This window comes from Saccostrea cucullata, unplaced genomic scaffold (genome assembly GCF_032062105.1).
Source record: "Saccostrea cucullata isolate Sc308-1 unplaced genomic scaffold, CSIRO_AGI_Scuc_v1 ctg309, whole genome shotgun sequence".
In the NCBI taxonomy this organism is placed as follows: Eukaryota; Metazoa; Mollusca; class Bivalvia; order Ostreida; family Ostreidae; genus Saccostrea; species Saccostrea cuccullata.
In genome coordinates, this window is record NW_026932621.1 from 94,641 (window position 1) to 117,878 (window position 23,238).

At 31.7% G+C, this 23,238-nt stretch overlaps 1 protein-coding gene across 1 annotated transcript; it reads right to left on the reverse strand.

Moving 5' to 3' along the window:
- Positions 1 to 621: 621 nt before the first annotated feature.
- On the reverse strand, positions 622 to 20,959 carry LOC134235608 (protein kinase C-binding protein NELL2-like). The gene is made up of 15 exons (XM_062717745.1): positions 20,342 to 20,959; positions 9,301 to 9,444; positions 8,496 to 9,001; positions 8,305 to 8,382; positions 7,991 to 8,150; positions 7,601 to 7,762; positions 7,386 to 7,496; positions 7,159 to 7,251; positions 6,924 to 7,025; positions 6,679 to 6,774; positions 6,384 to 6,479; positions 6,026 to 6,121; positions 5,399 to 5,492; positions 2,163 to 2,279; positions 622 to 1,271 (listed from the first exon to the last, which is right to left on the reverse strand). The coding sequence occupies exons 1-15, from the start codon at positions 20,802 to 20,804 to the stop codon at positions 1,214 to 1,216; spliced, it is 2,376 nt and encodes a 791-aa protein (XP_062573729.1). The 5' UTR covers positions 20,805 to 20,959; the 3' UTR covers positions 622 to 1,213.
- Positions 20,960 to 23,238: the final 2,279 nt, after the last annotated feature.

Here is a 23,238-nt window from a genome sequence, read left to right on the forward strand (position 1 = left end):
GTAAGAATGTTACATATGAAACAGACAAATTAGTTACCTGGAATAAGTTGATTACCTTAATCATCTCATGGAGTTTCAACGGAAAGATAGTCCATGATGGCGTGAAGGTTCATATTATATGCTAAAAAATGAAAGTGCATTTGCACTAGAAATGTCCATTTATTCCTTTCAAGATGGTCTGTTCTAACTCAAAATGATGTCAACTGTTTTGCTTACTTGCAGAACAAATTTTGTTCTGGTTGAGGTCAAGAGTATATTTGAACCACATTTAATATCTTTGTATCTTTTTAGTAATTAAAGCAGCCTTACCTGTCACCATATCTAACTATGGCTGACGGTAGGGATTTCTGACAAACTGAAACAAATAGTTTATTCTCCATTATATTTTTTCATCAAGAAAATCTGGGAGGGAGAAATTGTGAATCAATTTACTTAATAAACTTGAATCATGCTATAGTGAAACATATGTTTGGTAAAAATTTAGAAAACAGACAAACTGCATAACGCAAAGTGTACATGAATTTTATGACCTTAAATAACATCAATAATATGATTATTCATTAAATAAATTACACAATCATGGACATTTTTATCATGGCAAGTGATATGAAAAATATACAATCAATAATTTACTTTTATTCTTTGAAATCTGTCAATCCACATGAAACATGTATTAAAAAGCACATAAATGTAGAAAAATATTTGAAACAATATAGTGTATAGGTTAAAATCTCAACAAAGCAAAAATCATTTAGATGTTTGAGTATCAAACGCATATTCTTTGGTATAAATATAAAATATACCATACATTTTTGCCATTTTCTCTCAAGTTTGCAACAGAGCCACTGTACATCTGACATAGCTATGGAATGTAAAAATAGTCTGCGAATTGAGGTATATCAAAAATGAGGCTATAGGTATAAGTAGGATTGATAAATCCCTATTTCTCTGACGTCAGGGTTCCATATTTTTTCTTAAACTTGGAAATTTCTCTTATCATGAAACATGAATGTATTTCATTTTATGTTTGTCTTTAATAACTTCCGGTCCAGAGAAATAATGCAGGAAGTTTTACATAGAATCCATTGATTCCTTGAGGAGGGCCTTCTCCATACTTCTAGTCTGTTTTCCAATGTGATTATCTTCATTAATAAATGAAGCCTGAACTGTGACATTTTTTTAAAATTATCGTTCAAGTAATTATCCACTCTTCTCAGATGCATTTATATGCTGCTTTGTATATTGTTTTTGCTACAATTTCGTACCGAATTCTGAAAAATAAAAGTATGCAATTTTAGAATATTTTGTTTTTTTTAAAGACAATTGCAACAAAAGTATCTCAATTTTACCCATATCTAATAAAACTTAACTATAAATTTATATATTTTACTGTCATACACACTTTTAGGACTAAATGCATGATGTACTGAGAAACTAAAATCTAGAACTTCTTTATATCAAAGATAATAACTCTCAAATTAAATATGATAATCATGGACCACGGTTATTTTAAAACTAAACAAAATTATATACAAGGTGTGTTTCAGAATTTTAAAAAAATCTAACGCTTTTACTTTAAAGAAAAATATTTCAATTTAATTTGCCTTAAGAAAAAAAAATGCTGCTACTTTGATTATTTTATCAAAATAAAACTTTGATACTCTAATTTATTAAAGTAAACTTTAATTTGATTAAGTAATATAATTTTTTTGTTAGGTTGCATTTCCCCCTCAAAAATTGTTGAATTCAGTTTATTGGAGTTTTATGAAGAGACTTATAATTTTACCATTTGACGACTGACTTTTACAATTTCAACATAGACAAACTCCAATCACTAAAATGTAAAAGTCAGCCGTCAAATGTAAAAGTAAGTCTCTTCATAAAACTCCATTAATCACTTAAGGAGTATAAAAACTCGCTAAAATAATTTTTTTTTTAGATATTGAAAAGTTGCTTCCCTTGTTTCACAAATGACAGTAAATCATATCTCAAATAGATTTTTTCCATTTATTTAATTGTTCTTTTTAAAAAGAAAGATGAAGGATTATATATATGTTAATACTTGTTAACAGAAACTTATGTAATTACTCGATAAACATTAGACTGAGAAACAAAGAAAGAAATCCAAGAAAGAAAATTTAATAGAAGTTTTAAAACCTTACCTGGTTTTGACACAAGATTTCCAGCTCCATGGCCCACATTTCGTGATGTATTCCTCTCGGTACATCCTCTTGTAGGACCTATCATATGGCACGGTGTATCGAGTATAAGTACAGCCTCTGTAAATATCAGTATATCATATCAGTATCACTGTAATAATAACAAAAGGCCCAGGGGCCACAGCGCTCACCTGAGCACATCAAGCTTGAATTTACCCCCCCCCCCCTTCCAGGCGTTCATCATTTGAACAAACTAGAATCTACACTACCTGAGGATGATTCCATATAAGTACCCCGGGTATCACTAATCATAGCTTTGAAGTACTTGAAAAGAAGATTTTAAAAGGTTTCCCAATATTTCCCTATGTAAAACTTGGGTCGGCCATTTTGGCCCCACCATATCCCAAAGGCAGGGGGTCATGATTTGAAAAAACTTGAATCTACACTACCTGAGGATGATTCCACATGAATTTCATCTTTCCTGGCCCAGTGGTAATTGAGAAGGATTTTTAAAGATATTTCCTATATATTCCTATGTAAAACTTGGGTCGGCCATTTTGGCCCCATCCTTGCCCCGGGGGTCATGATTTGAACAAACTTGAATCTACACTACCTGAGGATGATTCCACATGAGTTTCATCTTTCCTGGCCCAGTGGTTCTGGAGTAGAAGATTTTTAAAGATTTTTCCTATATATTCCTATGTAAAACTTGGGTCGGCCATTTTGGCCCCATCCTTGCCCAGGGGGTCATGATTTGAACAAACTTGAATCTACACTACCTAAGGATGATTCTACATGAGTTTCATCTTTCCTGTCCAAGTGGTTCTGGAGAAGAAGATTTTTAAAGATTTTTCTTATATATTCCTATGAAAAACTTGGGTCGGCCATTTTGGCCCCACCCTTGCCCCAGGGGTCATGATTTGAACAAACTTGAATCAACACTACCTGAGGATGATTCCACATGAGTTTCATCTTTCCTGGCCTAGTGGTTCTTGAGAAGAAGATTTTTAAAGATTTTTCTTATATATTCCTATGTTAAACTAGGGTCGGCCATTTTGGCCCCATCCTTGCCCCGGGGGTCATGATTTGAACAAACTTGAATCTACACTACCTGAGGATGATTCCACATGAGTTTCATCTTTCCTGGCCCAGTGGTTCTGGAGAAGAAGATTTTTAAAGATTTTTCCTATATATTCCTATGTAAAACTTGGGTCGGCCATTTTGGCCCCACCCTTGCCCCGGGGGTCATGATTTGAACAAACTTGAATCTACACTACCTGAGGATGATTCCACATGAGTTTCATCTTTCCTGGCCCAGTGGTTCTGGAGAAGAAGATTTTTAAAGATTTTTCCAATATTTTCCTATGTAAAACTTGGGTCGGCCATTTTGGCCCCATCCTTGCCCCGGGGGTCATGATTTGAACAAACTTGAATCTACACTACCTAAGGATGATTCCACATGAGTTTCATCTTTCCTGGCCCAGTGGTTCTGGAGAAGAAGATTTTTAAAGATTTTTCCTATATATTCCTATATAAAACTTGGGTCGGCCATTTTGGCCCCACCCTTGCCCCGGGGGTCATGATTTGAACAAACTTGAATCTACACTACCTGAAGATGATTCCACATGAGTTTCATCTTTCCTGGCCCAGCGGTTCTGGAGAAGAAGATTTTTTAAAAATGCCATTAATTTTTTAACAAATTCATGATTATCTCCCCTTGGAAAAGGGCGTGGCCCTTCATTTGAACAAACTTGAATCCCCTTTACGCAAGGATAATTTGTGCCAAGTTTGGTTGAAATTGGCCTAGTGGTTCTTGAGAAGAAGATGAAAATGTGAAAAGTTTACAACAACGACAACGACTATGACGACAACAACGACAGACAACGGACAAATTTTGATCAGAAAAGCTCACTTGAGCCTTCGGCTCAGGTGAGCTAAAAATTAAAAAAAAACAGCTGAAAGGGTTTTTTTTTTTTTTAATAAAATCTCTTATAAAACTAAGGAGTGCTTCAATTTTATCAACTATGCATTTTTACCAGCTGATCTATTTAATTCCTAAAATTGTAATTACTCTAGAATACGGATCAATGGGTCGCTAGATTTTAGCTGTTGTTAAAATATACAGTAAAATATATTTCTGTGTTAATCACCCTAAAAATTCTTACAATAAGATGGTCCTAGACAGCATTTATTCGCAATATGAGCCTCTAATTACGGTACATAAATACATCTGCTCTTCAGAATTACATAGATATATTTCAATTTCAATTTATAAAGGTGAAATGTGTTCTACATTGACACTTTAATTATGTTAAATTTAGGAGTAATTCTAGACATACATTGTAACGCCTAACTGCTTTTGACACAATTTCAGCACATGTTTTTGTGTCAATTTCAGTTTCTTGACACTTAGGCATATTAATATTCAAGTTTGTATTAGCGTCTGATTTTCGAGTAGTCTCTCTTTCAAGTCTAATTCATTGATATGCAGTCTTTCAAGCCAATAATAACAACTTGAAACTGAATATCTTGAGCTCATATAAACTTAAACACATAAAGTACATTCCTTCGAGAAAATAATGGTTTTCGTTAGATTGATAGAGAACAAAAATTAAAAAGCAAACAAAAGTAAAATTATGAAGAATATGAAGAAAATTGAAAAAAAAAATTCTGAGAAGACCATTCTTATGCAATTAAGTTTTGTTTCTTAACATTTAAAATATCTTACGATTAATAATATTGATACGAACAGATTAATGCTCTACTATTTTATAAATGAGGAAATCTGACAAAAAAGTTCATGTAACAAGAATATCAGCAGTCTCGTTTAAAGTAATAATTTTGCTAGTTCTTTGGTCAATACAATGACCCTGTCAGCAAATACTATCTATTATTAATCTGCTGATGACTTTTTTAAATTTATTAATTGTTAGGCCATTAATTTACACATTGGATTGTCTACTGATTTATTCTTTTTTCTCGATCATGACATGGAGCACACGGCGGGTATAACGGGTCGGTATATGCTGATCTTACCTCTGGTGTTTTTTAAGCCCATGGTAAACGTTTGCTCTTCTTACGAACTGATTTGTTTTAATGATCTTTTGGACTTGAATACTGTTTGTTATCTCAATACTTCATAGAAAACTCTTCTCACACATATGTACAAGTTTTATGTTAGTCCATAATTTTGAAAGAGGATATTGTTTGTCGATAGAAAAAGGGAATATTCTACATACCTAATTGAGCATCTTTTGCCTTTCCATCCCGCAGTACATCGACATTTATTGTTTCTACATTTTCCACCATTTAGACATGGCTGATTGCATCGCCCTGAAAAAAATTATAAGCCAGTGATATATGTAGTAGCAATATATTTAAGCTATAATATTTACATTACATACTGTTTTCTATCTCCTTTATTTCTTAAGAGAAAAAAAACTATCACCGTAATCAATCCCTTAATAATGGCCTTTGAAGCGGACACCGGTTTTCTAAAGTCTAATTACATTTGAACGATTTCTTAATTCATAATTATGGTCTTTTATGAATGTAACATACGGACCAATATTTCACAATTTTACTATTTTCGATTACTTTTTTTTTTAAAAAAGGTTATACAGATATACAAATTATCAATAAAAAGTATTTTAATTAATACAGGAATAACAAAATCAATCATTGCAGGAAAACAGAACAAAACCATTGAATTCTGCATATTACTCCTTTATGATTTTGTAAGTTTCATCAAAAATATATTCCATTTTATTTCATATTAATTATATGTACATGTAATTCATTAATGATATATAATTTGTAAAAAGATTGTTTAATTCATGTATATAAATTGTTAACAATTATTTTACCTATGTGACACCATTTCCCTGAGTACCCCAGTGGACAGCTACATTTATTTGGTCCTATACAGAAACCACCATTTTTACATCTCCTCCTACATTTATCTGTACGTCGATAAACAAATACACAATTAATTTAACATTAAAAAGCTTGAATGAAAACAATCAATCACACAAATATTCCGCATAATTTCTTTCCAAAGTTATTTTTTAAAATTCAAAATGAGATCTGTTGAAGAAAAAGAATTAAAATCAACAGTGTTAGAGTATTCTATTTCTTGTTATGTATAAAATTTTGGAAATTGAAAATCATTTCATCGTTTTTTGTCATGATGTTGCTTCGTATATGCCATTTTCCGTTACTTACACTTCTCGCAGTGGGACCCATAAAACCCTGCCTTGCACTTGCAAACGTTTGGAAATATACACGATCCACCATTTTTGCATTTTGGTTTGCAGATAGCTGAAATAATTGACAGGACGTTATGTTGTCAGCCATAAAATATAATCTCTAAAATGTAACGCATAAAATTTGACACATAATTTCTATTTTTACCAGATGAATCAGAAATATTGGTTTTTATCATTTAAAAAAAGATGACATTTTATCAGTATGAGAACTATTTTTTGGTGAGTAGGAATCTAGGATGTGACGTAATAACCTTTCTGACATCTTCTTCCTCTATAGTCCTGCCGACAAGAACACTTATTTGGTGCAACGCATTTCCCGCCATTATTACACCGACGCCGACATATCGCTGTGTAGAACATTAAATCAAATTCATTATCAAAGCGTGTGATGTAATCGTCATGTGGTGAAATATTTATATATTTTATTGCATCCAGTCTTAAAGATTTTTTTTGGTTGATATACTTAATAATATATCTATTTTTAAATTATACTTACGTATTGAACAATCTTTTCCCTTGTATCCCTTTTTGCATTTGCATCTTTTTCTTTTCCAACATTTCCCACCATTTTGGCACTTTATGCTACATCCAACTGTTGCTGATAAATATATGAGTTACAATAATTATATTATTTGAATTGCATTTTTGAATCTCTCACGATTTTTAATGGATCGGTCCCCTTTAATCGATAAATTCCAGTATATGTATAATATAATATCCCTTAGTCATACCTTTACATGTTGGTTGTGAGTAGCCTTTGGGACAAACACACACACCAGGACGAATGCATTTCCCGCCATTTTTACAGCGTGGTTTGCAAATAACTAAAATACATTTCATTAACTTAATCAAAAAGAACACAGATTTCTCTCTGACATGTCTGATGCAATGCTTTATTGAGAAAAGTATCATATACTCTGAGATTCAATGGCATATACATTAGAAATCACAATACTACCTTTTTGGCACTGTTTCCCTTTGTATCCTTTTGGGCATGCGCAACTTCCATCTAGTCTGCAGGAGCCGCCATTATAACATTCTTTCGAACAGCCTTTGGCTGAAGCTGCATCTGTATAAATGGCAGATGAACAGTTTATAATACTTAGTATTTTGAAATTAACATAGGTACCATAACGACAGATAATTGTATCTTAACAGTTTTTAGGTAATTACCAGAACATGCTTTCCCCCCACAAGGTTTCGTCTGAATTAACTGATTTTCTTTTTCTAAGCAATTTTCAAGGTCATTGTTACCACAGTAGCGAGTGCGGGACTGGAATCCCATACCACAAGACACACTGCATGTAGACCATTCCGACCAATCAATATAAACAGCTGTGAAAACATGAGAGTACTAAATGACAAATTGTATTGAATGAGTGGGTATATAATGAAAATGAAACCAAATCAACCATGATAAATCAAACTTATTATTCGTCCAAAAATCATATGCTATGGTTGCTGAGAGGACAATGGTTTGCAAATCTATTTTATTTCGTTAACTTACACGGAAAAATTATTACATTTTGTCTTTCAAATTTAAAAAAGAAGGACAACTCTTACTTGATGTTTCTTGAGTATTTAAGGCTGCTGCAGACGTGTTTTTAAATGTTGTTCTGTCTTCGCTATTGTCCGGTTTGGATTGTTCGGACTGTAATAATGTCTGGGCGACACCAACCTGACTGTCGTCTTTAACTGCTTTTTCTGTCCCAATTATTTTCTCCTTGTTGATAAAAAGGACAATATTTAGAATCATATTACATATTTATTTCAGTATTTCAATGTTCTCAATACATATCATAGCAACATCACCAAAATGAGATAATATCACCGGACCATTATTAACTAACGTCAAAGATGGATGTCAACGTTCTTACCCCGTTTTGCAATTTACTGGAACACTGTTGAGCAGCTGCATTTGGATTCTTAACAATAAGTAGCTGTTCGATGGACCCCTAAGAGTACAGACATAAAAATAATAGAGGGATTTACAATTATATCGCTAATATTCAGGATATAGAATTTTAAAACTTTTCACTTCACCAATAGAAATAATGAAAATTACTACCTGGAATGGAGTTCCATGCCTTGCAAAGTAGGGCCCTAGAGCAAGCATTAAGTTAACTCCTACATAAGGTTTCATACTCCTTCCGAAGAACTGAGACCTCACTTTCTCACAGTCAATAAAAAGAGTCACTTGTTGATCTTCCACACTGAAGGCGAATTGGTGCCAGGTAGAGTCACTGAGATTCTCTACAAATCCTGGAGATTTAGGCCCAGGTAGTCCGTTTTGATCGTAATATTCTAAGGTAAGCCTTTCTCCAAACTTTATAGCCATTTTCTGTTGGCCCATAATGTCACTAAACGTTAATATATATCCTTCCGACGATTTGTTAAGCTTGGCGGTGATTAATATCGAGAAATCCTTCGGAAATTTACCTCTGTAGAGGTCGGATAGAGGAATATATAAATTGGCTTCACTACTTATAGAGTAAGCTGAAGTTCTGTTAGATTCTATGGATACCCCGTGAGGAAGTTTAGGTATCCCTAATGCTTTGAGTATGTCTGTTGTTCCTGAAAAGATTTGGGGAAATCAAGTGTCAATATGATGTGTAAAATGGTTTCAGAGAAGAGAGAATCGTCAAAGTTATATTTTCTTGCTGTAAAAAGTGTTGCTTTTGTTCAGAAACCTGTTAATTAATTATCTATAATAATTTCATTTCAATTTATGACAATGACGCTCAAAAAGAATTACCATTCATAGATATAGGTATACAGTAAAATACCGTTATAACGAGTTCAACATTCATTTATTGGATATTTTCATCATGACAGTAAGTCCAAATTTTTTTTAAAACTATTTTTCTTTGTACCTTTACAGGGGAATTCGTTACAGGACCTCCTTTCTGAGACTGCGCTAGAACAGGAAGTCAGGTCGCTGCAGCCTCGTTTTCGGATCTGAGTTCCTTTTCCACAAGTAGCGCTGCAAGATTCCCACGACGACCAAAAATTCCAACCTGAACAGAAAATAATCCTTTTAAAACAATTTCCTTACAAAAATACTTGATAGATAGTTTATTTCTATTGATAATAAACAGAGTTGATGCTTTTCGACTTCGGCTCTTTGGTAACTAAAAATATAATAATGAGATGGACAACGGTATTTCAAATTTGAGAGCAATAAATCTGAAAAATGCTTTAATCGGGAAGAATACTTTCCCTTTGTATCTATTAAACTCTTCCATCTGAGCTATCATAAATGATTTGTTAAAAAAAGATTGTTAATGTCTATTAAGATATTTAATACAGTTCGCCTTAGTTTTTTTGTCCCTTTTGCCCTAAATACATGTAGGCGAATTTTAGTTTGGTCGAAATCAAAGATATACCCGGTATAACTTTAATATGGGCTAAAGACAAAATGTTTTATGTGCTGAAATTGCTTGTTGATATCATTGACCTTAATTTGGACCGCTGTGATGTTTTCATTACGTCATACTTTATTCCTTCAGTGCGTGATTTGCAAGTGTTGGTTTTCAACAGTTACTAGGTTGACTGAATAACATGTAAATTCGAAGTGTGGCTTAACAACATCCGCATCAATTGTTTTGCCATATTCTGCCAAGCACTCTTATACAAACAGCTTGGTTCTTGGATCCGAGAAAACTCGTGTTCCCCTGGAACTCAGTCAATAAATGAATGGTATGTTTACTTCTTAAAAAAAAATTCTGAAAGAAAACTCTTATTTACAAAAGAAGACCACGATAGTTTTGATTTCGTCATTTATAGCATTTTACTATTTTTATATCAATTTCCTATAAACATTTTAAAGATGATATCTATCACTATGATACTTGACAAACCAATGTAAATGTCGTGTACTGTAGACTTGTACAAAGAAAACCAAACTTACGACTGCCGATAGTTTACATCATGATAATATGAAGCTGGTTTCCAATTACCAGTTGAAGTTGAAAAATGTACTTTTAAAGATTTGAGAAATTTGAAACATTCCAGAGTTAATTTGAAACTCAGCAGAAGAACATATTAACAGAGATGAACTTAAGGTGTTTATTCTATTCTTATACCATTCAATAATATTCCTGACGGGTGCATCAAGTTCATAATATTTTTGTTGTAATATGTTTTTATAACCGTTTGATCATATCCATGAATGACCCTAGTTGTAACATTGCTAGCAGCTGGATTCAAACTTGTCAAATTATGTTATTTAATTATTTGTTCCATGATACACCGTTTTAATAGAAGTATGAATGGAGCTGTCTTGAGATAAAGCATTAATCCTACGTAATCGCCGTTATGGGTCTGTTGCTCATAACCCTAACTGTCTAATGCATTTTACAGAAGTATTTTGCGTGCGATAATCTATAGATGTATCCTGCTGATATCTCCCTTATCACACTCTTGATCTGACAAAAAGATATAAAGTGTCATGAAGCACGCTAAGCGAGAATTCTACACACCAATAGAACACATACACGTGCACGTCGTGCATTAATAACATATGTCAACGAAGAATTGAAAAATGTATGCACACCTGTACAGAGCTGGTCTCACGGTCACTCTGTTTTAAACAAAGTGCCAGTTTGAGAAAATGACGTGGTCAGAATGATAAGGAATTTTATACTCAAAACAAATGCGCCATTCATTTTGATCCATGCAGAAGTTCTTGAAGAGTACATAAACAAAGTGTACCTGTCCTATTCTTATTGCAATTGTTATGTTTTCATTTTAAATAAATTGATTATATGATTTATTCCTGCAGAATTAATTTTAACTACCTCTGTATTCTAAAGAGGTATAATATGATAATTATTTTCAAGGTCATTACAACATGTACAATATATAAAGAAAATTGTATGGGTTTCCTTTTTTTGTTTTCCAGAATACATATCTGCACAATTTGTAAATACCAGTATATATTTCAACAATAATATTGATTGTTGTTTGTTTGTCTTTACAGAATATCACGTATTGATCAAACATCAATCGTGAAACGACAGCATGCAACCTTGTCAGTTATCAAAAAGGCCAAATGTTGGCTTCCACAAATGTGAAAGACCATTTGTTGTATCTTTGAAATCTTACATTTGTATCATTGAATATCATTGAAAACAGACACGTTACAAAAAATACTAATATCTCTTGTACTGGAGATACGAGTATTTTAGCAATACCGAGGCAACCAAAATCTTCAAGAATATAAGAAACTTTGTCAAAAGACATGGTTTTTAAACAGTGTTCATTTCAATTACATGACGGCAGCTGATCTTTGAAAAGTAAACAGACTATTGAGTTATAACAAGCGTTAGCCTCTTAAAGTAACTTTGTCACATTATCTTAATATTACTAACACTGATTATTCTCTAAATCCAAAGATCCCAATGTTTGCACTTAAAGGAAACAAAACACTGGAAGAAATGAGGTGGAAACTTTAATACTAAAACGTTTAAAAATCTTTCAGATTCTTAATATTTAAAAGCCATCAGAAGGTCATAGAGAAAAACGCCGAGACAGATCAAAGAAAACTTACAAAATACCCAGATATGATTTACTGACTGGGTCACTATAATAACTTAATCTGAACTAAACCTCCCCCATAGACACGCTAAAAATTCCACGTATATTACTGAGCAAATCTTTTTCAGAAGCAGTATTCCTCCCCGCGGCCAATCGGCGGCACTATATTTTTCACTTGGCTGCTCTTTTGAAAAGAAGGTGCAAAAGGTTTAAACGTCTCCAGAAAAAGGAGGCGAGAAAGGTATTAAATTGCTCTTGTGATATATAAAGAAACACTTGAGTAGCTTAAATAGAGCTCTTAAAGTCATTGTTTTGATTAAAAGACCGTTTTGAAGTGCTAAGATGCGACTCAACAGCGACAAACTGTTTGAGAAGTCTGCAGGGTAGCTCAAGTCTGTTGGAATCCAATTCACAATCAACAACATTATACAAATCAATGGGTATTAAGTATTAAAGTGCTTGCTTCACTTAATTATGTATCAGAGAGCATTTACAGACAAACTGTGGGGTCTCACAGACTTTTGTCGATCATCATTTATTAAAAAAAAGTTTATACAATCTATGATTTTCAATTTACCTCGATAATTGAAGTTTTACTTTTACCAACAATGGAGATCAAGACAATCTTGGCGGCAAAACTTCTGTATTGAGAAGATTTCGCTCGACATGTTACATTTCTCATCAAATTTTGAAATAACTTTAATCTTTTATTAAATTGGAAAGATAATTTTCAGAGATATGTTATATATTGCAAGTTATGATGAGAATATTCGAAACTCAAGGTGAGACGCTGCCCTTTCATCGGCGTATCAATTTTCCCTATGATCTCAATGTTCGAAAAATGAGCCATGAACAAAATATTGATGCATTTTTTAAGGACGAAAATAATATAATATATCATCGTGTGAAACGCACTGGGTTAGAAAAAGATAATTTTAAACAGAATAAATAAGGACCAATACCAATTGTTTATGATAATTTTGAGAAATTTGTTGAAGATGCAGAACAGTTTATCTTAATTGATGTGCATATATGTAAGCGTTTACAAGGTAATTAATATAGACTTTCAATGATGTTATGGCAACATCTTTTAAAATAGTATATGACGTGCTGAAAGGACCCAGCACCGTTATAAAAACGTCTGGGTCTATTTAAAGTAGATATAGGGGTTCGTGGCATTTTTGATTTCTGACACAGAAAAAAAATTCAAGTTACGGATTACGGACTAACACTTTTCGGCAATTTTCTGATAATTAATCTTATTTATTGCTGCTCTTTAAGATAGTCTGGCGAGTAAACAATGTTATCCTTATCGGCGAAATTCGGACTATCTGCCAACACTGTTTTTGAGATGAGTCTTTAATGCATTTAAACTTTATTTGCTTGTGAATCTATCCCCAAGCAGGTTAAATAACCGGGTGCCATTCCAATTAATGTTTATTTACTGTTCAATTATTTGAAAATTTGGATCAATATTGATTTTTCACAAGCTTGGCATTCCAAAGGAAGGACGAAATTGTACGAAACGGCGAAATCGGGATAAATTTGAACATCGATAAAGATGATATTTTCTAATATCAAGGAGAATTTTCTATACATGTAACTTTAAACATAAAATATTAAGGTAATTTCCATCTCAAAACTTGCAATCATGTTCAAGATGGAAAACAAAAAATAAAAAATAAAATATTCTTAAAATAGAATAGAAATAGAAAAACAAAAACCTTCCTAGATAATCAATTGCACTTTGCTCAGAAGTAATCATGTCTGTTTGAAAAAAGACAGAGACGCAATATAACACATTTCAACAGTCTGGCGAGTAAAAACAGACCACTGCATGCAATATGTGGAAGTGTTCAGGCAAAATAATTTTCTTTCCCCACTTTCCATCTTTCATTATGAATTAAGCGTTTGTTTATTTTAAGAAAATGATCTTGTTATGATGATTTGTGTGTGAAAACAAGTTATTTTTCATTTTTCTGATATTCTAAAATTTATCTGGCATTAAGTTCTTTTAAAAAATATTTTGCAAATAGAAAAAAATATATATAACACTCAAGTTTTTATTCAGTGTCCAGTTTTCTGACTGACACTGATTGCTTAAAAACTGTCCTCAAATAGATGGCATTCATTAACTCATAAAAACTTTCTTCAAATCTATATATTTTTTTCTCCATAACACCTGGTACGAATCTGTATAATTTTCATCTTTTAGAACGCATGTGTAGAAATGAAATAAACACGATTATGGAACAATATCCAGTATGTAATATATTTAATCAAACTAATTTCTGAATCGCACCTTGCATGTGTTAAGTAAGAGAGGGTACGAGAGAACATGTTGGCAAATATTGGAACATCTTATTAATTCTCTCTTACAACTCATTGCCTTACATCCTTGTTTGCTTGTAATTTTCTGAATAAATATTTGAAGTTAGGCCTTTATTTAGTAAATCTTAATAGGATATAAACAAACTAAGAATTTTCAGGTGAAGAATTGAAACTTTATGTACATACAGCTTTTGTTATGTTGCAGCGTACAGTATACTGTTTTGTATTTAGAACACCTAAAGTGATTTATAAATAGATACTGATGATCATCTTTTTATTCACTCTTTTTAAAAAGAGCCTCATAGTCCAAACATTTTTGAAATATTTTTTTAATGAAATTAATTTCCCGTTACATTTTCTTTTTAAGTTTCTTCAAAACTGTAGGGCCATAGAAGCCTTTTTCCAAAGACAGATGTCAACTATGAAAAAAGAGGAAAATGTGGACTTTGGGTATAGTAAAATTCAGTCCTACTTTTCTGCACATAAGATATACCGGGGATATTATCATTTATAGATTACACATCTCAAATGGTATGCCATGGTTCCGTTCTTATAATAGCGTCAAGATGTTCTATTTATGATTTTGTAAAAAAAACAAAACAAACAAACAAAGAAACAAACAAAAAAAACCAAACACATACACATCCTCAAATAGTAAAGATGTTTGCAGCCAAGGAGAAAGAATAAAAAACTAAAATGTTATATTTCTCTTTCTTTGAGACAAGCACGGCGTTCTGATCTTGATATCAAAATATTTTTAGTGCAAACGTATGCCATATATTGAAAAAAAAAATCTTGATTTTTGTCTTCATACATTTCTGATTTACAGTATATTTGCAGCATATTGTGTACTTAACTGACATTAACAAAGATAATGTAAATGCAATTATGGCATTCCATTCGTATATAAATGATGTTCATAATCTCAAAATGTGGGCTGGAAGGAAATGATTGTATTGGCATTTCTGTAAATATTCCGCTTAAGGCTTAAATTTGCTAAAAAGGAAGCTATTAGACGAGATCTTAATTTTTTAGCATTTGATGTGTAATCGTCATGTAGTGTCAAAATATTGCAGATATTAGCCGAACATATTTCGCCATACAGATTCTATTTTAACTCATTCAAATTAAGTAAAGGAATGAGTGTCATTGATCAAAAAATATTTTGACTCCATCTAACGGCATATTTTCCTAATTATAGAAATAGCCATATTTTGAAGGTGTTTCATAAAGGCTCCGGAAACAGAACAAAATACCGTTAAACTACATATTGAACAGGAGGTTGCGTTTTCACAATGAATTCTCGCCAAAAATGTCAGCCTTCGGTTTAAATAATGAATATGCGCTTTCTTGAAGAATCACATCATGCTAGGAAAATTAATTGTAGCGAAAAAAGGAGTTATTTTGTCGTATTAATTACCGGGTACAAAACCGTGGATAATTCCCGTTCGGTTCCATCCTTCCATTGTAGTCGGCTAAGTCACGAAAGGGCTCTATACAAGTGACATCTTTGTAAGGGGTATTATACATACTGTAGCGAGGGGAGGGTTTCTTCAGAGTAGAGGGCTGAACTTACTTTGTCGCTAGCTTATTGACGAGTTTATTTAGTTCCATCGAATCTTTACCACCCATCTAGAAAAAATTCACGAAAACCTAGCTACTTGGTTAGTTGACTTAATGCATTATAACATGCACATATATCCTTGCCTTTTTTCCTCATGTAAAAAACGCACTTGACAGTCTTTAATCAGTTAATTGTATGGGTGATTTCAGATTGATTTGATACTTTAATAACTATTTGAAATTCTTCACCTGTTTATCTAAGATAATTAAATCAGCAATCATGTTTTGCATAGAGATAATCAAACGATCTTTCAAAAGTCATTAAGCTGATTAATATCATATAATTTTTTTTAAAGATATATATGTCAAAACGTTGTATTTTAGTATTTATATGGGTCACTTGTAATTTAATATATTTGAATGTTTTGGTTTTAAAATTATATTAATTTTATTGTTTTCTAATGTCATTGCCCCCTGTTATAAAAATATGTTCCGTTGGTGGTCATACGCCAACCTAACACTGCCCCGTCAAATGTTAACAAGGGATACAAAATCTACCCATGTTCAAAATACTATAGATAATAATACCCAGTCATCCCCTTAAAAAGAAAACTTTTAACTTCTGAAATACGGGTATTTGAGGAAAATAAATCGCTACAATACTCTATTCACATTTCTGAAATTCAAGCCCCGGTTTCACAGATCAAGTCGTAATGAACTGCTGTGAACAAATAATACAAATAGTTAATAACTGTCCCGCACTGAAGAAATAATTATATGTCCATTGGTCACCCGCAATCAATCCTTCACAAATACAAAAGATGGCTGTCTTAATCGGACCGGCTATCATGCGATAAATAGCATGATCCCCGCTAAATAAGCTGTTTTTGATCATACGGTGGGTAATTTTAAGAGGATGAAGCACAATTTATTTCTCTATAAAATTTTAATTGTAGATCACTTAAGGGAATATTTAAACCCACCCTTAACAGTCTTAAGGGGACTTGATATCTTGAAAGAGTTTTGAATTTTTCATGTTTATTCATGAATACCATAAACATAATTAAAAGAAATATATATACATGTATAGGTATTGTTCAGTTTCGTGCATTGTCTTGCATTTATCCAGCATTGTATCAACGATTGTATCAATGTATTGTTCTATGAATAAAAGGGGAAAAATTGAGACGAAGGCAGAGTTGCTATTTTCATAAACCTAAATTGTAAATTTTATCACTCTTACTTGTAAACTTTATCAAGTTTACTTGTAAATTTTATCACTCTTAAGTGTAAATTGATATCACTCTTACTTGTAAACTTTATTAACCTAAATTTACTTGTTAATTTTATTTACCTAAATTACTTGTAAATTTTTACTTCATCACTCTTACTTGTTAACTTTTATCACTCTTTCTTATAAACTTTATCAATTTTACTTGTATATTTTATAACTCTTACTTGTAAACTTCATCACTATTACTTGTTAACTTTTATCACTCTTACTTGTTAACTTGCATCAATCTTACTTGTAAACTTTTATCAGTCTTACTTGTAAACTTCTTTACTTTACTTATAAACTTTACTACTTTTACGTGTAAGCTTTATCATTCGTACTTGTAAACTTTATCCCTCTAACTTGTAAATTGTATTAACCTTAAATTACTTATAAAATTTTACTTTATCACTCTTAGTTTTAAACTTTATCACTCATGCTTGTAAACTTAATCACTCTTACATGTATTTTTTAACCCTGTTTTTTTTTTATCGATAATTGTCGAAATATTATATGTCAAAGTTGACTAAGATGAAATTTAAAAATTACAAAAACAATAATATTTTACACTACTAAGTCTATAAATTCTCTCTATGTTCTGTAATTGGGGTAAAGTGGTGCAAATATGTTAAGTATGAAAGTTTTGTTCACTTTCAATTAAGTTTTGGCGGATAACCTCTCTCTTGTTTCCATCTCATTGTAATTATTTCTAGGTTGAATGTGAAGTTTTGACTTTCAAAATGTGCACTTGAGTTCTAGGATTTTATTCAAACTACTTCATTTTTTCAATTAATCTGGTTCAGAAAAGTTTCATGCTGTGCATCAAATTTAAAGTTATCAATTGAAAATAACTCATTAATCATATAATATTACGAAAGCCTAAATTCTTATATATATGTGAAAGAGATAATTGAAATTTATTTATCAAAAGTAATTTCAATTCATATTTTATCAGTTTTTCCCCATAAGAACACCTTACTCTTTTTTTTACACCGTTGTGCCAACGTTTAAAACAAAATCATATAAAAAAGTAAAAAGGCTTTTTAATTTTCACTTTTATTTTTCCTTGACCCTTGTCAGATTCTATGCCACTGTCTAAGATTTTTTTGTGTTAAAACTCCAATTTTATTGATTAACCATCATATCTGTCAACGGGGACACATAATAATTGATTTTAGCGTTAAATAATGACAATCAAGTCAAAACAGACAATAAAGACAGACTTAAATCATGTTCAGCACTGTGACCCCCAGAAGTTATGTGACCGGATGATTCAAACAGATTCATAATCCCATAGTAATATTCGGGCAAATACCCGAACGATATTACCCGGGAAAATTGTATTTTATGATGTATATAAGTCAAATTCACAGATAAGATTTTGCTAAAAATCAATTTCAAAGATAACTACCTAAGAATTTATCGAATTAAATATCAATTTTCCTAGGATAAAGACATGATGATATGGGCCTTTTCGAGCGTTCAAATTCTGGCGATTTATGGGCACGAAATTATGACCCAAGATCCCAGACCAAACAAAAATTAAACGTGGATGTTGGTATTTTACTCCATAAACTTTCGGAATCAAGGAAAAGACCGACTTAATCGAATGCCTTAAATCAAGGTTGGACCAAAGTCTTCAGTTTTGATGAAACTTTTTTTCATTTTGAACGTAACATAGACCCTGAAAAAATAAAAATCCCCCAAAATGCATTTTAAAGAAAAAAGAACTGAAAGAGTAAACAAAAGAACATGTTTGATTCATTTTAATTAAAAAATAAGAATGCATGTTCTTTTGCGAAAAATGATGACTAACAAAAAAAAAAAAAAAAAAAAAAAAAAAAAACACGGCAATTTATTAAAGATTGTCTGCTTTGTGTTACTTGGAAACGGGTATAGCAATTGTAAAATAAAATTTGAGAAATGCTTCTAATTTGGTAAAATTTGACTATTCACACATCAAAATTACTCTTGAAAGATTAATTTTAATCTTTGTATATCATATAGGCCTAGGCCAAATGCTATCCTTATCAGAAGAAGCAAAGTTGAAATAATTTTTAATTTTTCTTCCAAAAATATTATCTGTACAGATATCGTTCTAGCGTCACATAATTATGAAATGTATCATGTTTACTTGCGATTTAAAAGATTTTCCTTTGAAAATGTAAATATTTGTCAATAGGTATAAATAATCTTGATATTCGATCTGTTCTTAAGTCTGTCTTCACATTACACATTAGTCACCAAAAGCGATCCCCGTTACACGACCTTAAGACCTTTGGTTACACATGAAAAATAACCCCAATAAAAATATATATAATTTAAAAAGATAATAATTATCTGTCTTTGCTTATCTTGATGATGACGTAGTTTTTTAAGCTATGTTCTTGTTTTTGTGATGGATACAACCAAAACACAATTTAAAAAGAAAAGAGCAATTAAAATTGAAAGGGATAAGTTGTGTCAAAACGTTTTTGCAAATTATGAACATCCTGTAATTGTATGTTTCCATCCACGATTGTAAGTTTCCTCTGCAATGAGTAATTCATGCTTCCACAACCTATCGTGCTATATATTCACAATATAGTGGCAAAGCCACCATAAGAAATTTACACCTTCGCAAGTAAAGTACAATACTCTTTATTAAACGTGGAAAGATGCCTTTTCACTGATAATGCTGTGTGACTACAACGTTGTTACACACTTGATTTTCAAAAGGTTGTCTTCATAATATCATTTCAGCATTTAAATTTCAATTATCCGGCACTTACAAAAGCCAAAATGTTTATCTAATTTTATAGGGTGCAATATTTGCACACTTCGATTTTTTTGGCATTAAATGGCTAAATACCCTCGCAATGAACCTGATGAAATGCAATGCATTTATGTACATTTCTGTAGAATAACTCGAAAATGCTTAGTAAGATAATAAGAATGTGTGACTTTACATGAGAGATGATTATTTCGGCATGGACAGTTTACCATGGAGAATGTATGCTACTAGACAATGTCAACATTAATCTACTTTGGTACCATAAAATCTGTCTTGGCTTATTAACTACTGGTCAGGGGGAAAATTATTCTTCCGAGTTCATTTCTGAGAACATTATTGCAAATTGATTAAATTAAAGAGAATTTCAATTTTGAATTTTTATCATAATATTTTGAAAAAAAGTATTGAAAGGAAAACTGAAATTTGACAAACTCACCTAGCTGTGTGAGTATTTCTTCTTCTTTGGTTTTGGTAAGCTCAGTGGCAGCACCAAAGATATCATCGTATTTCGCCGACAGTCTTTCCTTGTATATTGTCAGAAACAATATGTAGATTTCATCTTCGGATATGTCAGCATAACACATTTTCTTATCCCCAAAATTACTAATGACAAAAGTGTTCTTCGACACAGGGGTAAGCTTTTCGACCAGTTCCTGACCTTTATATATTGTAATCAACTCTATTTTGGCACTGTAAGTAAAATCTTTGGACCTGAGGTCTTTGTAAGTTTCATGTACATATCCTGAAACTACTACATCCGCTAGTAGCGTTCGGTTGTATACAGAAAGGGGTTCCCAACCATTTAGCAAAAGAATACAACCTTGTGTCAAAGAAATGATCTCAGACAATGTAAGATATGTTAATATTAATCCATTCAGTTCGTAGCTGTTGAGCCTCATATCTGATCAGCAAATCTCTGGTATCGGGTAGATGTTTAAGCGTCAGGGTAAATAATAATACGTTTGTATATGAGATCATATTTCATCATGCGATGAAGATTATTCAAGTGCCTATGAAAACTTTCTTCACAAAATTATATATCCATAAGGAATTTATGGAAATTTCGAAGAAATCACTTTTTTGGATTAATAGAAATTTTTTGCAAAGTGTACGAAAAATTCCTTAAAAGTAGAAGAAAAAGACAATCAACTCACATTTTTCTTTTTCATTTTAAGGAAAAGAGCACTAATTAATAAAATCCAATAGAATTAAAATCCATTTTAGATGGCCGTTGCAGAAATTATGTTGAACAAGACAATAATTAGCCTTCACATCTCGGGTATTAGTCCTATGATGATAGTAATGTAGCGTAGAGTTCCATTTAATACCATTCATAATTCTGTCTCTCGTACACCCGACCGCGTATTGGCTGTTTTACCCCATCTACACACTCCCCTCTAAGATCCTAAGATATGATTTCTTCATGGGTGAAGTGATAGCTTGGAAATCAACTTTGACGTGAATGAGCGGTAGAGAATAAATATTTAGATCCTTTTCTATAAATATTTCTTTTTGTTAAGAGCTTACTTATTATACGGCGGGGAGTGTGTAATCTTAAAGTAACAGCAGGAATCATTTTCTTGTTGAAAAGCTTTTTCAAATTATCTGACTTTTAGTTTTGATGAGACTTTAAAGATTATGTTAGAGATAAATATTTCATTTTTTTTTTGAAATCTTGATTTAATTTTACCTGAGAAAATTGCCTTCTTAAACACAAAACCTTCCATAGGGTTTATTTGCATGGATGTTCATCATAGATAATTTTAAAGTGCAAAAAAAGTCTTAGTCAAATACACAAAGCGTATAAATATGCAAATATGTCACAATAAAGTTGAAAATATTTTTGGAATAGAGATACAGTTTTGTGGAAGATGTATATTGCAATGATTTACAAAGACAATGTTAAATCTTTGGAGAAATTCAGGTAATCAAAGTTGAGGAAAAAATGCAATAAATCAACAATGTCAACTTTCTGGGTAATTTGCGTGTTAAAATTAAATTAAATTAAATATAACATGAACATAATGAAATACTTTGTTACCTCATCTATAGTTTAATCAATTGTGTACCAAATACTTAATGAAATAAATTTCGCATATATATGAAGACGTTGAAGTTTAGGTGAGTCATTTTCTTGCGGAAAAATAGGGAAACTTTTTTGCCCTGCAACATTGTTTTCGAACATATTCATACAGTGCAAACAAAAAAATTAAATCGTGTTGAGTATTTTTTGAGGGTGTGTAAAATGTTTTAATTCATATCTTTTTGTCAGTGTTTCAACAGGTGTCAAGAAGAAACAGATGCTTCTACAGGAGTGTTAGGATGCTCACGTAAAAAACAATAAAACTACAGGAAGAAGGAATGATACGGCGGAAAACAGGGGCAGATTGGTCTGCGGTTGGTAATAGGTTCATGACTGATTTCTTTTATATATATGTGATTACGTTTTTTAAGTGTTTTTACATGTTTTGGTTTAATTTTATTTCAATTACTGATTAACTTTTTTTTTCCAATTTTTTTTTCAGGCATATATTTTTATATAGTTTTCTTATCTCAACCACCAATATTTATTTCAGATAAATCAAGATGGATTGAAACAAATTTGTTGTAAACAAATACGTTTGCAATTGCAATGACATTATTAATCTTTATGTTTGTTAATTCTAAAAATCGACTTAATTATATCATTCTTCAGTACTAGTAAAAGACTATTTGCCCGGCGGAAAATAATTATGCTGCATGCGAATCTTTAAATGAATTAACAGAAAATTCCTGAACAATTATTATAGAAAAAAAAGGAAAAAACGGGACATCTTAAGAAAAAAAACTGCAGAAGTAAAGAATCATGAAGGAATATGTATGTATGAAAAGAAAGACAACAGATTGATTTAAAAAAGTACAAGCATCTTTATTAGAATTCTCTGAGCTTTTCAGACATGAATCATATGTATACTTCGCACCCGTAAAATACGGCGCTTTAATTCAAAACCACGTTAAAGATTAAATACTATTTGTAAACAATAAATCAATGAAGTAGAAAATTATCATCTATCTTCTAAATGAGCCCTTTTTTTCAATAAAAAATTTATTTCTAAAGCCTTGAGCGATGTTATTTTATGCTTGTTTTATTTCCTGTTGAAATTGCAGATATATCGCGTTATATAATAATGTTATCTATCTCCTTGGGGTTTTTTGGCATGCTTCAACCAACTTTTAAAGATTATGTTGGAACATTCAACAAAATATATTTCTAGCTACGATCTCGGGATACTGTCTCTGGTATTATACGTTCGTCCTTTCCTGCTGAGAATTCATTCACAACGATGGAAATCT

Excerpts from the sequence above, each read along its gene's own strand:
- LOC134235608 (XM_062717745.1), bottom strand. The coding sequence starts at position 20,804 with ATGAGGCTCAACAGCTACGAACTGAATGGATTAATATTAACATATCTT. Across the intron at positions 2,280-5,398 it reads GGCAAAAGATGCTCAATTAG|AGGCTGTACTTATACTCGAT; the intron begins GTATGTAGAATA and ends TGATATTTACAG. Across the intron at positions 1,272-2,162 it reads AAATCTTGTGTCAAAACCAG|AATTCGGTACGAAATTGTAG; the intron begins GTAAGGTTTTAA and ends TTTATTTTTCAG.